The sequence below is a fragment of the Oryx dammah genome, unplaced genomic scaffold (genome assembly GCF_014754425.2).
Source record: "Oryx dammah isolate SB20612 unplaced genomic scaffold, SCBI_Odam_1.1 HiC_scaffold_14, whole genome shotgun sequence".
Classification (NCBI taxonomy): domain Eukaryota; kingdom Metazoa; phylum Chordata; class Mammalia; order Artiodactyla; family Bovidae; genus Oryx; species Oryx dammah.
This window is the reverse complement of record NW_024070198.1, coordinates 44,520,412-44,534,757: the sequence shown is the minus strand read 5'-3', so window position 1 is coordinate 44,534,757 and position 14,346 is coordinate 44,520,412. Positions and strand designations below refer to the sequence as shown.

The 14,346-nt window shown below is 47.4% G+C and overlaps 1 protein-coding gene across 2 annotated transcripts in view; it reads left to right on the top strand.

Moving 5' to 3' along the window:
• Window positions 1-12,678, top strand: part of CUNH10orf90 (chromosome unknown C10orf90 homolog) — a 245,640-nt gene extending 232,962 nt beyond the window's left edge. For both annotated transcript variants that reach the window (XM_040254436.1, XM_040254435.1), the window contains 3 exons: window positions 7,388-7,451; window positions 11,572-11,671; window positions 11,760-12,678. In XM_040254436.1, coding sequence (XP_040110370.1) covers window positions 7,388-7,451; window positions 11,572-11,671; window positions 11,760-11,798 — 203 coding nt within the window. In that variant the 3' untranslated portion in view covers window positions 11,799-12,678. The remainder of the gene's footprint in view (window positions 1-7,387; window positions 7,452-11,571; window positions 11,672-11,759) is intronic.
• The last annotated feature ends 1,668 nt before the right edge of the window (window positions 12,679-14,346 follow it).

Sequence of the window (14,346 nt, the reverse complement as noted above, 5' to 3'; positions counted from 1 at the left end):
GTCACTGAGAACTGGGGTCATTAAACCTTAGAGGCTGGTAAAGCTCCCTAGCTCCTTTGGGTCACCTTTAAATTCACCAATGTGCTCATGGTGAGTAATGCTACACCTTGTTTTGCTGAACCCAGGGGGGAAAAATGCACATTTTAGGCAATTGATGGGAGCTCTTGCTGAGGGTTCAGTGTGTGAGCATCTGGTCTTGTGTGGGGATCTGAGTTGGTCTTCGAGTCTCTGCTACCGCAGACAGCCAGGTGAACTGAATTTGCATGATTTCAGCCTGTTCAGGGGCTTCTTACGGCTGATAGCCAAGTAAACTGAATCTAGAGCCATAAAGGACAGGACCCTGGGGCACCGACGGGGAAGCAGCTTTTGATGGAGCTCTTGGGTCTGAGAGAGAGAGCAACGGAATTGTGGTAAGACTCCTTTTAAACAGTTTGACTTGGGGATCTGGTTTTTCTAGCTGGGAGAACTGAAGCCATGGTCCCTGGTCTGCCCATATTGCATCAAGGATTCTACCTTGTGAAGATGTGTGGGGAGGTGCGTGGGGCTCCAGAGTGCCTGGTGGGCCCTTCTCATACCCCTTCCCCCGCCCCATGCCTGGGCCAGGTCACTGTCAACAAGTGTGCATGCTCAGTTGTGTCTGACTCTTTGCGACCCCGTGGACTGTAGCCCACCAGGCTCCTCTGTCCATGGAATTCTCCAGGCAAGACTACTGGAGTGGGTTGCCATATCCTTCTCCAGGGGATCTTCCCAACCCAGGCATCAAATCTGGGTCTTCTGCATTGCAGGCAGATTCTTTATCAGCTGAGCCACCTGGGAAGCCCACGCCCAGGGGCAGACCCTTTCTCAAATCCATCCTTTAGCGCCCAGCACCGTGTTCACAGAGTCCCCAGGATAGTGATTCTGCTGGAAACTCGAGGGTCAGACTGCATGTGCAGGAACCAAGCTCTCTGCAGAGAGAACAATTCACTTGCATTAACCAGAAGCCCATGATGCCTCATTCCTTGACATGAGCATGGGAAGAGAAATAGATTTCTCTGCAGACCTCTGGTTTCTTTTTCATTTCTTAATTTTGGATGCCTTTACCCGAAGGATCTGAGAGCCTCCTTGCATCTCTAAACTGTGACATTAGTATCTCTCTTTTGGGTCTGACTGGTCATTTTTCTCGTTGTTGTAGAGCGTTATTTTTATGTAAATGAAACACACAACCTCCACCCACTACCCAGGTGCTTGGAATGGGCGGCTCACCATGTGCAACTGTCCTTCAGGGTCCCACAGAAGCATAGAAGGATTTCAGAAAAATGACGATGTTTATCCAGCACAGGATTTTATCATCACAAGAGCACTTTGGAGGTGAACAACCTATGAGTCTTTAACTAGCCTTTCTATGGTGCAATACACACCGTTTAGTTTCTGGAGGGCTAATTAGTCCAAGGTAGACCCTCGGCTGTTGCCTGTGTCAGCAAATTAGAGATCCCAGCGAGGCAAGCGGAATGGAGATGATGCGCAAGTGGCTGGATCCAACCCCTGGAAACCACGATGCAGTTATTCCAGCCCCAGGAAGGCCAGCTGCTCACTGGCTTTGAAACTGACATAGTGAACAGCCTCCCTTGTGAGCTTAGAATACACACCTACTGGGGCCTCTTTCTTAGGGTAAAAATCCTCTAGAGATTTTCTTCCCTAAGACACATACCCCATTTCCATTCCTTTGGATAGGCCATGTCTTTCTTAGAAGATACTGGGCAGTGTAGACTTGGCCTCTCTACTCCAAACTGGCTTGTTGGCTCCTGGCTGGATTCTCTCGAACAGGCATCCCTTAGCTTTGGTGTCCGTAACCTGGGGGAAGCACATTCTAAAAGATTCTTCACAGTGCTCAGGGTGACTGCTGAAAATCCGCTTCTGCAAGGGCACTGCACTAATAAATCCAGTGTGAACTTGATTATCGTTTAGATTACTTGTTCAATAGGAAAAATGAAGCTTTGCAATCAGAGCTGTAGATAAGGACTCTGTGCGGAGGAAAATGAGCTCTGGCCTCATAAACCGCATCACGCTGGTGTCCAGGTGACCGTTGCTGCTTCTGGTAACACCGTTGGCTGGCTGAGTGTTCAGGCCACCTGTCCTGTGTGTGCACGCATATTTGCACACATGAGATGAGGGTTGTGATAAACACCCACGTGTGTTTATTATAGAGATTAATGCGACGTCAGGCTTGTACTCAGCTGCTCCACAAGAACAGCCTCAGAAGCACCAAAATCTTGGTAGCTGGTTGTTTGCTCACACTGTGTGTCTGGCCTTAACTCATGAACTTAGCAATAGGCTAGTAGTTTGGATACAATAATGAGCCAGACATCAGAAACTCAGGTTTACAAAAAAAAGAAAAAGAATTTTCCAGAAAGACAGAAATGGGCAATTAACTACCTTAGTAATTGTATTAAGGGGGGAAAAAAACCTGCTCTATTTGAATGATAATGGGACATAAATACAGCCTCAGTTCTTTCCTCCATATTAGTGAATTAGAATACAGGAAGCTTCAAGGAAAATCCATAAAAGATCCATAAGCTGGCTGAAAATTGTTCTCACCAGTCACTTTAATTTTATAAAGGCAGAATTCCCATTAAAAGGGTCTGGATAGATGGGCTTTCGCTGTGTCTTTGAGTACAGTGCGTGCAGGATGGTTTCCATCCTGTAAAATGAGGTCCCCAGCAGAGCTGGCTGCCTATTTCCTTGAAGAGCCATCTCTCGCTGTAGGCTGGTCCTTGTGGTCTCGCTGTGTTTCTGCCCGGGGCCACCTTACTCCTGGACTCCCTCTCGCTATCAGGACACCACTTTAGTCTTCAGATTCAGTTCAGCTGTGTCCTTCTGTGAAGTCTCCCCAGTTGCATCCCTTCCCTGATGGACTGCACAGCCCCCATGAGCCCTCTCCCTATGCAGATGTCAGTAGTGACACCTGAAGGCCACGTGTATCTGGCTCTCGCCCTGGGCTGCGAGTCCTTTGTCTTACTGATCCTTGAGGCTACTGAGCACCAAACAGGTGAAAGTCAAACAGTCAAATGAAGGGTGGCTCCAACCCAAAGCCTGTTTTTCTTTCCTTTCTTTCTATTTTATTCAACTATAGTTAATTCACAACATTACGTTAATTTCTGCTGTACAGCAAAGTGATTCAGTTATACATATATATACACACATATTCTTTTCCACTATAGTTTATCATAAGGTGTTGAATATAGTCCCTGTGCTATACAGTAGGACCTCGTTGCTTATGCATTCTATATATAATAGTTTGCCCCTGCTAACCCCAAACTCCCCCTCCCTCCCTCCCCCTTAAAATCTGGTTTTCTGTCCCACCTTCACAGCCCTCTTTGTTCGTGTTCCGTGGGTGTAGCTGAGTCCTGAGTCCTCCTATTTCCTAGTTGTGCTGAGCACTGCTTACCCAGCCACAATGGTCTGACCTGTCTCCCTGCAGCCATGTTTGAATGTACTCTACCTGCATGCTTAGTCACTCAGTCATGTCTGACTCTTTGAGACCCCATAGACTGTAGCCCACCAGGCTCCTCTGCCCATGGGGACTCTCCAGGCAAGAATACTGGAATGCATTGCCGTTTCCTCCTCCAGGGGATCTTCCCAACCTAGGGATCGAACCCAGGTCTCCCGCATTGCAGATGGATTCTTTACCGTCTGAGCCACTGGGGAAGCCCTTACTCCTACCCAGTTGGTGTGTATTCTGAACAGCTGCTGGAGCCATCCTTTGGGAATCCAAATCAGAGCCCCTACTTAAAACCTCACGTGGTTCTCTGTCTCTTACTCTGAAGGAACACTTAACAGACTTGAAATTCTCCTTAATAGACTTGCAAAACCCAACAAGGATGGTTCCTACCTCCAGCAGTTACCAAATGCAAGTTGTGTGCCCAACACATAGTGTGGCCCAACAATACCCAAAATATAGGGGTCTGGAGCAGAGAAAGGTTTATTGGAGGGCCGTATAAGGAAAATGGGTGGCTCGTGCCCCTGAAAAGTCCATACTCCCCTAAGAGTTTCAGCAAAGCATTTCTAAAGGCATGGCAAGTGAGGGAGGTGTTGGCTTTGGCAAACTTCTTGGTGTGGGAATCCTTTGTTCTTGCAGGTGTCATGAGGTTCCTGTAAACCTCCAACAGGACAAATGTTATTTTCTGCTTTGCAACTTTTCATCTCTATATGAATGGACGAATGTTACACCCTTAAAGGTCAGAGCCTTGACAAAGGGCTCTCCTGTATATTTCAGGCTTTGGGGAACATTCTTAACTCAAAGGAAAAGCAGTAGAATACAAAGGCTGATGAAACAGACCTAACACAGGGTCAGATGCATTCTTCCCTATTACATGGTGCCCACTAGAACCATGGGAGATTCTGGTTTAGATCCCAGTGCCCATGCGTGGGAATCATGGTCAGACTCTGCCAGCGGTGGTGGAGTGTGGCCTGGGTGGAGAACCACAGCGGTCTTTGCTCTCAGCTCTCTTCCCCACCTGCCTTCTCATGCTCTCCTTCCTAGCACCGGATGCACCATGGCCCCCTGATCCTTCCTCACTCTTCCCTCTACTGGCCCCCGCAGCCAGCTCATTAGGGTCATAGTAACATATATCCTCCCCCAGAGACCTTCCTGACCACCCCCAGGACCCACTTGACCAAGTGGCCAGTGATTCATTTTCATCACAACACTCCCCTGGTAGCTTGTAGCTGGTCTGTTCCTTGTCCAGCTCCTCCCTCAATCATGAAGTCTCAGGGTAGCAAGATCTTATCAGTGCTTTTTTCTTCTGAGCATCCCTGGAGGAGCAAGGGGGAAGAGCAAGACATTTTGGAATGATGCCTGGGAAATTGACCAGCACGTGTCAGGGCTCCCAAAAGATGGGTTCTGAAAACATAGATTGGTGACTATGTTCTGAGATTGAGGGTGTGTGGGCAGGGCTGGACAGACTGGTTTGGACTGAAACCCAGCTCTGTCGCTCACTCATTCACTGAGTGACCCAGAGCAGGAGACCCTTGGCCCTTTGAACTTTGATTTTCTGTCCCTGAAATGCAAAAATTATGAGCATGTCACAGGGTTGCTGTGAAGACCTATTGAGGTCCGATAAATGCTAGCAGCTTATTATAACTAGTAGTGCTGACCCTCCGGTGTCACACTGACCCCTCCCTCTTCCGGCCGCCTTCCCTCTCAAAGTGCCAAATGGGCTTTTTTCTTTTTTGGCTCTAGTGAGGTCGGGAGCCATTGCAACACACAGTGATTTGTTTCTAACCACTTCCTCCAGGGAGGCAGAGTTTTGTTCTTTTCCTCTCTTCCTTTGCATCCTGAAAGCCTCCATTGCTCATCCAATGAGCCTGGTGCTGTTAGGAAAACTCAAAGTCAACAGCGACCAGCACGAGGCGTGGGCTGGAGCCTGCCGGCTGGGGTCTGCACTCCTGGACGCAGACCTGCTTGTTTTGCACCTACGTCTGCTGCTGGGCCCAGAATTTAAACTTGTGCTGAGGCACAGCGGGTGGAGAAGAGTTCAGAAAACAAAACTGAGGAGGTGCCCAGGGCTCACATTCGCTTGTGTTTCCTCTTGGAAATGAGACCAAAGCTTCACTGTGGTATCAGGTGCTCAAAAGAAATAAATCAAACTGAACCGAAACAAAAGCAGAGCTAATATCTGCGGGGAGACCGCATGCAATTGAGCTGAGATTGCTAAGTGTTTTACAGGCCATTTGTAGCATTTCTATCCCCCTGGGGCCCCTGCCTCGGTCCACACCAGCCTCTCCCTCATCCTGAGTCGCTCCTGAGGAATGCTGGTGCAGACTGGAGTCTACATCTGCAGGCGGCTCCTTCTCCCTGGAGTGGGAGTCTGTAGGCAGACACGTTTGCTTGCCTGAGACCCTGACTGCCTTGGCAACACCCCCATTTCTTTGGAATGCTGTTGGGCGCTTCTTGAGGTCTTGGGTTCTGGCCTGGCCCTGTCTAGATCGAGAGGGGAGGGTGGGCACTGGGAGGTGTCTTGGCAGATCGGAGTCCTCGTGGTGAGGTTGACTCTCCTGGTTCACGTGGCCCAATGCCTTTCCAAACACTGGGGATGTTTCCCCTTCACTGTGAACATTCTTCCGATGTCTTTCTCCTTTCTCTTGTTTCTCCTTTGAATCTTGTCTTTGAGGTTGAGTAACGGTACCATCTTTTATGTTTATAACCAGACAGACGACAAGCTCAGCCACTGTGCCATTTCCATATTGTAAATCAGAGCTGTGTTGTAGTTCCTCAGGCAGGAAAAGACTTCTTCATATCCTTGCCTCTGGTCCACCTTCTTGTATATTCTTGAAAAATTCTGCATATTCTCAAGCTTGGGGTATCTGAAGTGGCTCTGCTGGAGTGCTGAAAACGGGAAACAGGCCCAGGGGGGTAAACTGACTGAAGCCTGGTGGGGCCTTGGCTGGGGACGCCAGGAGCCTGCCTTAGTTCCATGACTGGAGGATGCTGAGCCGCCACCTACTTCTGCCGAGTGAAGGCTGGCGTGCTGGTTACCATCCAGGTGTTCCGGGCAGTTGGTGTGATAGCCACTCAGATGCATCCCCATGCAGCAAGCACCCCAGGAGCATTTTGGGGTGCCAGACTCTTGGCTAATCTATAGGGCCAAGATTCCTGAGAGCAGGAATCTCAGAGCTGTATCAAAAGGGTACTTACTATTTTTTTTTCCTTTCTTAAAAAAAAAATGCAGACCATTTTTATGAGTACCATCTGTAAACATCCTTGCAATTAGCAGTGTGTACTCTCATTAAAAGACATTCCAGACTCAGTGATGTGTAGCCACTGGGCACTTTCTCAAAGGACGCTAGACAGATGTTACTGTTACGTTGCTTTCTGTTATGTTTTCTGACCTTGGAAAGGACTAATTCCTCTCCCTTGGAAAGGGAGTCGAGGCTAGCAACCCATGATGGAGACTGCAGTTGTGAGTGAAAGCTCTGCTCTCAGTGTCCTCAGAGGCACCAGAGACCTAGCGTGACTGTTTTGTAGATGGGATGACCACCTCCCCGGGCCTGCACCCAGAGTGATGCTGAAACACGTTTTTGTGCTACCCTGGCAGGACCCCTGTGAACTGTGACTCTTTACTGCTCAATGACGCCTGCAAAGGAGTCACTGCCTCTGAAGTCTGTTAAAGCTGACCTTGAACTTCATGCTGTATTTGACTGTTGTCAAGGCCAACCTGTAGGTTGTCAATTTTGATACAATCATTTGTGGTGTGTGTCTACTGAGTCCTGCTGTGTATATAACAGGCTGATCTTAGATTAAGAAAGGATAACAGAGAGTCAACCAAACCCATCGTGATGTTTTTCTAGATAAGTGCAACATCTGTACCTTCTGAAATTAATCATCTTTCTTTTTTTTTTTTTCCAGATAACTTGTTCAAACCCAAAGAAAGGTACATTTCAGAGAAGGAGATGCACATGCGATCTAAAAGGTACTTGGTTCTCTTGTGTGAGGTTGAAAAAGTGGGGTAGGGAGAGGTGGCTTGCTGGATGCAGGCACAGTCCAGTGGGGCCACTACTTCTAGGTCCACATTTGAGCTCTGAGCTCTTCTCGGCCGTGAATTTGAAAAGCTGGCCCAAAGGAGTGCCTTTGCCGAATTGCACCTCTGAATGTTGATGTCGTTCTCGGAAAACCCTTAGGATGGTGGTAGGTCTTGAGTTCTGAACCAGTCCGCTAATTGGTCTCCAAGAGATCCCCAGACTCAACAGAAATGCTTCTGCATGTTCCTGCCATTGCTCTGGGCAGGTGCCATTTGTCACTGTGCACCTTCGCAGGTAATTTCATAAGAGGGGGAGCAGCTGGATCTCCGGGCCTGCAGGAAAGCTTCCAGGCCTGGAGGTGGATGGTGTGAGGGGGCCACGGAGCCGCAGAGGGCCACAAGCTGGCCTTCTTGGCGCCCGGCTGCCGCAAGCTCTCCGTGTCCTGCTTGGCTGGTTGCAGTTCTAGACGCCCCCTCATTCTCACCAGCACACAAAGGCTGCCATTCTTCCCGAGCTCAGGCCTCCCAATCCACACGTAATAACCCGGCAGAGTTCGCCAAGTTCATGCAAGTAACATGTCATTAGTTTATAATAAAGTATCTGGCACTAGGGGGAATTATAATAATTAAACCAAACTGATAGGGCAACTTAGAGAAACCATTGAAATAGGAAGAGTACATTTCTCCCCACTCCAGGCACAGAATCTCTGCTTTTCCCATGATTATATTGTTTCCATGATCATTAGCCAGCTTTGATTATCTGTAGGGAACCTCTCTGTAAATTAAAAAAAAAAAAAAAATGTCAGTGGGGAGGAGGGGAACCCTCCCATTAACCACTGGCTTCACAGCATTCTAACTGGGGGTTTGAAAGGGCCACTGGGGGTCGAGACCTGCTGTTTCAGAAGTATGAAGCCGTGTATACCTCATGTCCAAAGTATTCCTCTTTCAGTTTGGTGGAAAATTCAGCCAAATTGTCCCTTCCTGGTCCCAAAGCCCAAAGCCACTATTGTGGAGGCTTGAAATTAAAATGCTAGATCTCAAAGCAGCATCCGTGGACAGAGCATCACCCTGTCATCTTACTGAAGATGGAACAGCCTCCGAGAGGACCAGTGGTGCTGTGTCGCCCATCATGACTTCCTGGCTGGAAGCCGGGGCTCCTTGGATACAGTCGGTGAGGCATGCACTCTGTGGTCTGCCCTGAGTGGACTCAGACCCCGGCTCTCGGACTTCACTCCCCCGCAGAATCATAATGGAGCTTTATTTTCTTTCGTGTCTTTGTTATTAATTCTATTACTAAATTGCACTTTCATTTAAAAAATTCAAGCACAGGAGAGAGAACTGAAGTCACTCATGACCAGCTATCCCCTCTTCTACCCCATTTCCCCAACCTTACCCTGCCTCCAAAGACACCATAGATATAGGCATCCTTTATACCCTTCCAGGCCTTTCTCTCTGCCTGAACAGACATTTACTAGTTACATATTACAGTTGTCTAATTTTTGACCATAAATGGGATCATGCTGTGTATTATCTTCCTGTAGCTTGCTTCTTTTACTTTATGTCTGTGGGGTCTTTCTATGTCAGAGAATATAGATATGGATGATTTTCTTCACTGATGCAGAATGGTCCATTGCATAAACGAACCATAATTTATTAAGGATGTTCTTTTAAGAAAATACTGCAGCAGAAGCTCCAGGATTGAGGCCTCAGAATTTTTATCCTGAACACCCGCCATGGTCAGCTGGTTAAGGTGGGGACAATGTGTCTGTATGGGGGCCGGAGGATTTCCACTGTGGAGCTTTGGGACATGTCATCTTTCTTACTGATCCTGATGGCCTTCTCCTGGTTCCTTCTAGAACAGCTCCTGGGTTTGGCAGTCGTGTGTGTACTCATTAATTCATACCATGCTGATGCCCTCTGTGCCAGGCACTCTGATGGGTGCACGCAGTCCCTGGGTTACTTTTTGCTGTGTGACTGGGGGTCAGTGTTGCAAGAAGTCAAGCAGACCAAGGCTGGGCTCCCAGCTCCTCATTCACCAGCTGAGGGATGTCACTGGCCTCCTGACCTCGCTGGGCCTGGGTTCCTCACTCCTATAACAAGGACACTGTACATCTCTTCCACCTGCTGTGAGGGCTACCTGGGAAAATTCGTATCAGATGATTAGACTAGTAAGGGGTCCTCCTACACTGCTGGTGGGAATGTCAATTGGTATCGTTCCTATGGAGAACAGTATGGAGGAGGATCCTTAAAAAACGGAAAATAGGGCTGCCATATGATCCTGCAAGCCCACTCCTGGATGTATACCCAGAGAAAACTATAATTTGAAGAGATACATGCACCCCAATGTTCATAGCAGCACTCTTCACCATAGCCAAGACATGAAAGACACCTCAGTGTCCATCAGCAGATGAATGGATCAAGATGTGAAACATATATATGATGGAATATTACTCAGCCATAAAAAGAATGAAATAGCACCATGTGCGGCAGCATGGATGGACCTAGAGATGATCATACTATGTGAAGTAGGTCAGACAAAGGTCATACGATAAATGGCATATGACATTGCTTAGACGTGGAATCTAAAAAAATAATGATATAAATGAACTTATCTGTAAAACAGAAATAGACCCACAGACTTAGAAAAGAAATGTATGCTTACCAGGGGGAAAGGGTGGGGGGAGGGATAAATTAGGAGTTTGGGGTTAACACATACATACTACTGTGTGTAAAACAGATAATCAACAAGGACCTGCTGTGCAGCACCACAAAGTGGACTCAGTATTGTTTAATAACCTATCTGAAAAAGAATATACATGCATGTATAAGCTAACTCACTGCTGTACACCTGAAACTAACCCACCACCATAGATCAGCCATACTGATCACAGCCATACTGTAAATCAGCTGTATATTCCATAAAAGATAATTTCAAAAGATAAACTCATAAAAAAGATGATTAGCCTAATACCCATTAACCAAGACGATGTCTTGCTAATGTTGCCATCGTCAATCTTTTCATACTTTGTAATTATTATTTTAATTGGGGAACATGTTAAATTTTGTTGGGCTTTCAAACATAAGGGAAAATAAAAGAGATGTTCAGTCACGTGTCACCAGTACAGCATCCTCAAAGCTCAGGCTGCAGCGTCCCCTCTCTGTCCATGGAGGCCAGCCAAAATCTTGTTTGGCATCAGTACATACGCAGTCTCTGTAGGGAAGTAAGAAGGAAGGGCCCAGAAGGAGGCTCCCTGAGGCCCTGCGGGTGTCGTGGAAGCTCCTAATTTTGCACAAACATGTGATACTTATGCCTAAGATGTGTTTGGAAACAGCTTCCTTAGAAATGCAGTAGGTGAAGGGGCAGACAGACACGTTTCATCTGTGTGCTGCTCCAATACAACCCCAGCTACATTCATAGGTCCGCTGCTCCTTTTCCAAGTCATAGGAAGACAAAAGCTAAGAGGCAAAAAAAGTATTTGGTGAAACGTAAGTTTACACTCAGGGGGCTTCCCATGTGGCCCAGATGGTGGAGATCCACCTGCCTAGACGGGAGACGCAGGAGACCCAGGTTTGACCCCTGGGTTGGGAAGGTCCCCCGGAAGAGGAAGTGGCGGCCCACTCCAGTATGCTTGCTGGGAAATCCCATGGACAAAGGAGGCTGGTGGGGTACAGTCCATGGGGTCGCAAAGAGCTGGACACGACTCACTGAACACGACTCACTGAACACACACACACACGTGCACACTGAGTGGCCAAAGCAGTAGGCCCAGCATCTCTCATTTTACAAGCAAGGGGGTGGAAAGAAAGAAACATGACTTCTAAAGAAATCCCTGGCGCCTCCAGCTCTGCCCTGGGTGGGGTCCCATCGACTGCATGGCCCCCACCTGGGCAGCCCCGTCTGCAGACGGTCAGGGGAGCCCCAGGTCTAGGGGTCTCAGAGACATGGGGTGGTCCAGAGCCGGCTGATCTGCCCTTTGAAATGTAAACACCTGCTGACAAGACAGGCGGCAGAGCCACGGCAGACGCACGCTGTCTCGCTACCATTTCAAAATGTTTTCTCCATTTGTTTCAGAATCTATAATAACTTGCCGGAAGTTAGGAAAAAAAAAGAGGAAGAAAAGAAAAGGGTGATCTTACAGAGTAACAGACTCCGGGCTGAGGTCTTCAAAAAGGTAACAGCCCGGCCGCCAGCAGGGGTGACGTGTGTGTGGCTCCCAGATGCTGAGTCTGAACTTGACGTCTCTGTCTCTGCTTCCCCAGCAATTACTGGACCAGCTCCTTCAAAGGAACGCGGTCTAACCACAGGCTGCCCCACCGACCCTCTACCTGGACCTGGGATGACTTCAAACGCTGGATAAACCATTAAACTTAACCGTGTCTTCATGACGTGAAACACTTATTTTACTTTTGATGTTTTTTTTTTTTTCCCATAAAGCAAAGCATAGCTCCCTGAATTGCTGACCTAAACCAAGCAGAAATGATAACCCTTGAGGAAATGGATCTTCAGACTGCAGTGGGGTAATCAACCCAACAGAGCCCACTTGATACAGTCCTTTCATTTTCCAACTTCTGCGTTTTACCTTTTGCTTCTGATGTTTACTCCTACCGTTTCCTCCCAGGCACAAAGGCCTTCTATGAGCTCACGGGCTTAGATCCCTGGGGAATGGTTTTTTATTTTTTCTTGCTTTTTCATCAGATTTCTAGGACCTAAATACATCACTTTAAAAATACCATTCCCAACTTCTGCCAGTTCTGCAAACTCCAGATTTTGGACCATTGCACAGTGTGTTTGAAACCCCTCTGGACTGTCTGTACCATTAATACTGGAGGTAACTTTGGAGCTAGGTGGCTGCTCTGTCAGAGATTGGGCACCTGTTTCTCGGTGACCTTAGCTGGTCAGAGCCACCCCTACCACCCCACCCCACTCCTAGCACCTGTCTTCATTCAGCAAAAGAGTATATCTACGGAAGCCATGAGGGCAGAACTGGCTGGAAAAGAGCTGTAGGTCACATCAGTGTTTTTGGCAAGCCACCCCCCAACCAAAAGAGCTGCATGGCTGAAAATGGCCTGATGGCTCCAACTCTGCTATTTGTTCCTCCACAATGTCCATTATTTATAAATGTGTGTGGGGAGTGAAGGACAATAGTTTTACCAAAAATGGAAATAAATGCAACTATTACAAACATCATTGCCCCATCCCATGTTCTGTGTTATGAACCAAGCAGCTATGCAGGTGATGCTCAGAAAGAAACGCTGCCAAGTTCCGGGGCGACCTCTGACCTGCTCCTGGCCCACCACCACCTGACCATCGATCGAGCCACCAGGTAAGGGCCCTTGAGCTTCCGGATGGCCGGGTCCCTTCTCTTCCTGCAGTCCCTCTCAGGCTCCCTCTGCTGGCATAGCCTGGCCTCGTGGGAGCGGGCTGCGGGGAAAACATTTCAAGGGCCAGGAGCCACTTTAACAGAGAAGGCAAGGAAGGGTGCATAGGGACGTGTAGGATGAATAAGGGCTGGCATGGCTAGTTACTTCACTTGCTTCAGTCTGCTCATCTCTCTCCATCAAGTGGAGACCATTACAGTGCCTTCTCCTTCAGTTTTCTATGGGAATGCAGTATAAGCCAGTGTGAGTTGAGCGCTTAGAAGGATGTCCAGCCCAGAGTGAACAGCCACAGTGTTTCTCATCATCCCTACCTAGACGTGGAAGTAGAGTGTGCTGAGAAACTCTGAGCACAAGACCACTGGTTGATCATCTCTTAGTCCCTCAGCTTGGCACTGAGAAGATGCACCGGCAAGACTGTAGAATCTGTGGGTGTTGCTGCAGCAAAAATCAGTCATACACACTGGATGCTTTGCAGGCTTTGTATTTTCTCAAGCTCTTCTCATTCTTAGAAACAGTTTTGACAGCATGGTTATGCTTGCCCTTAAGATTAATTTGGTTTTGGTGAACTTATGAGGCCTCTTCTAGAATGCAATGTTGAATTTCTGTTTACATTTTTAATACTTTTAAACAAAAAATATTTTTCATCAAATGCGTGGTATTAGTTTAGGACAGTTTTTCGTAGGTAGCTATCTTATCACAACTTCTACTTGTTTTTCTTTAATATCTTCAGAGAATTTCCAATACTTTTCCTAACCAATAATTTAAATTCAGGGCCAAACCACTTCTAGACTGTTCTGTGACATTTTCTAAAAAGTGGATTTGTGTCAGTTAATATCTAAATATCTCAAAGTGCCTGGGTAGAGCCACCTTTCAAAAATGCCCAGAAAGGGCTTCCTACCTTTGCAAACCTGATGTCAAGTCTTAAAATCTAAAGAATAAATAAAAGCCCACTTGAGATTAAATGCCATCGAGTTATGTATTCCTGAGGACAGTTCTTAACTAAGGTGCCTGAGGTAAGTAGTGGGTAGGAATTTATGATGTCTATTGAGCTTTGCTTTCCTCTGGACAGCCAGCTCAGGACAAGGATGCAAGTTAAGTTTTAGTTTCTGCTCAACTAATTTCTTTTCTCCATGATTATAGTTGTTTTTTAATGCTGCTGTGCTTCAGTTCAGTTCAGTTGCTCAGTTGTGTCCAACTCTTTGTGACCCCATGGACTGCAGCACACAGGCTTCCCTGTCCATCACCAAATCCCAGAGCTTGCTCAAACTCATTTCTATCAAGTCGGTGATGCCATCCAAGCATCTCATCCTCTGTCATCCCCTTCTCCTCCTGCCTCCAATCTTTCCCAGCATCAGGGTCTTTTCCAATGATGTGCTTAATCGCTCAGTTGTGTCCAACTCTTTGTGACCCCATGGACTGTAGCCCACCAGGTTCCTCTGTCCATAGGAATTCTCCAGACAAGGATACT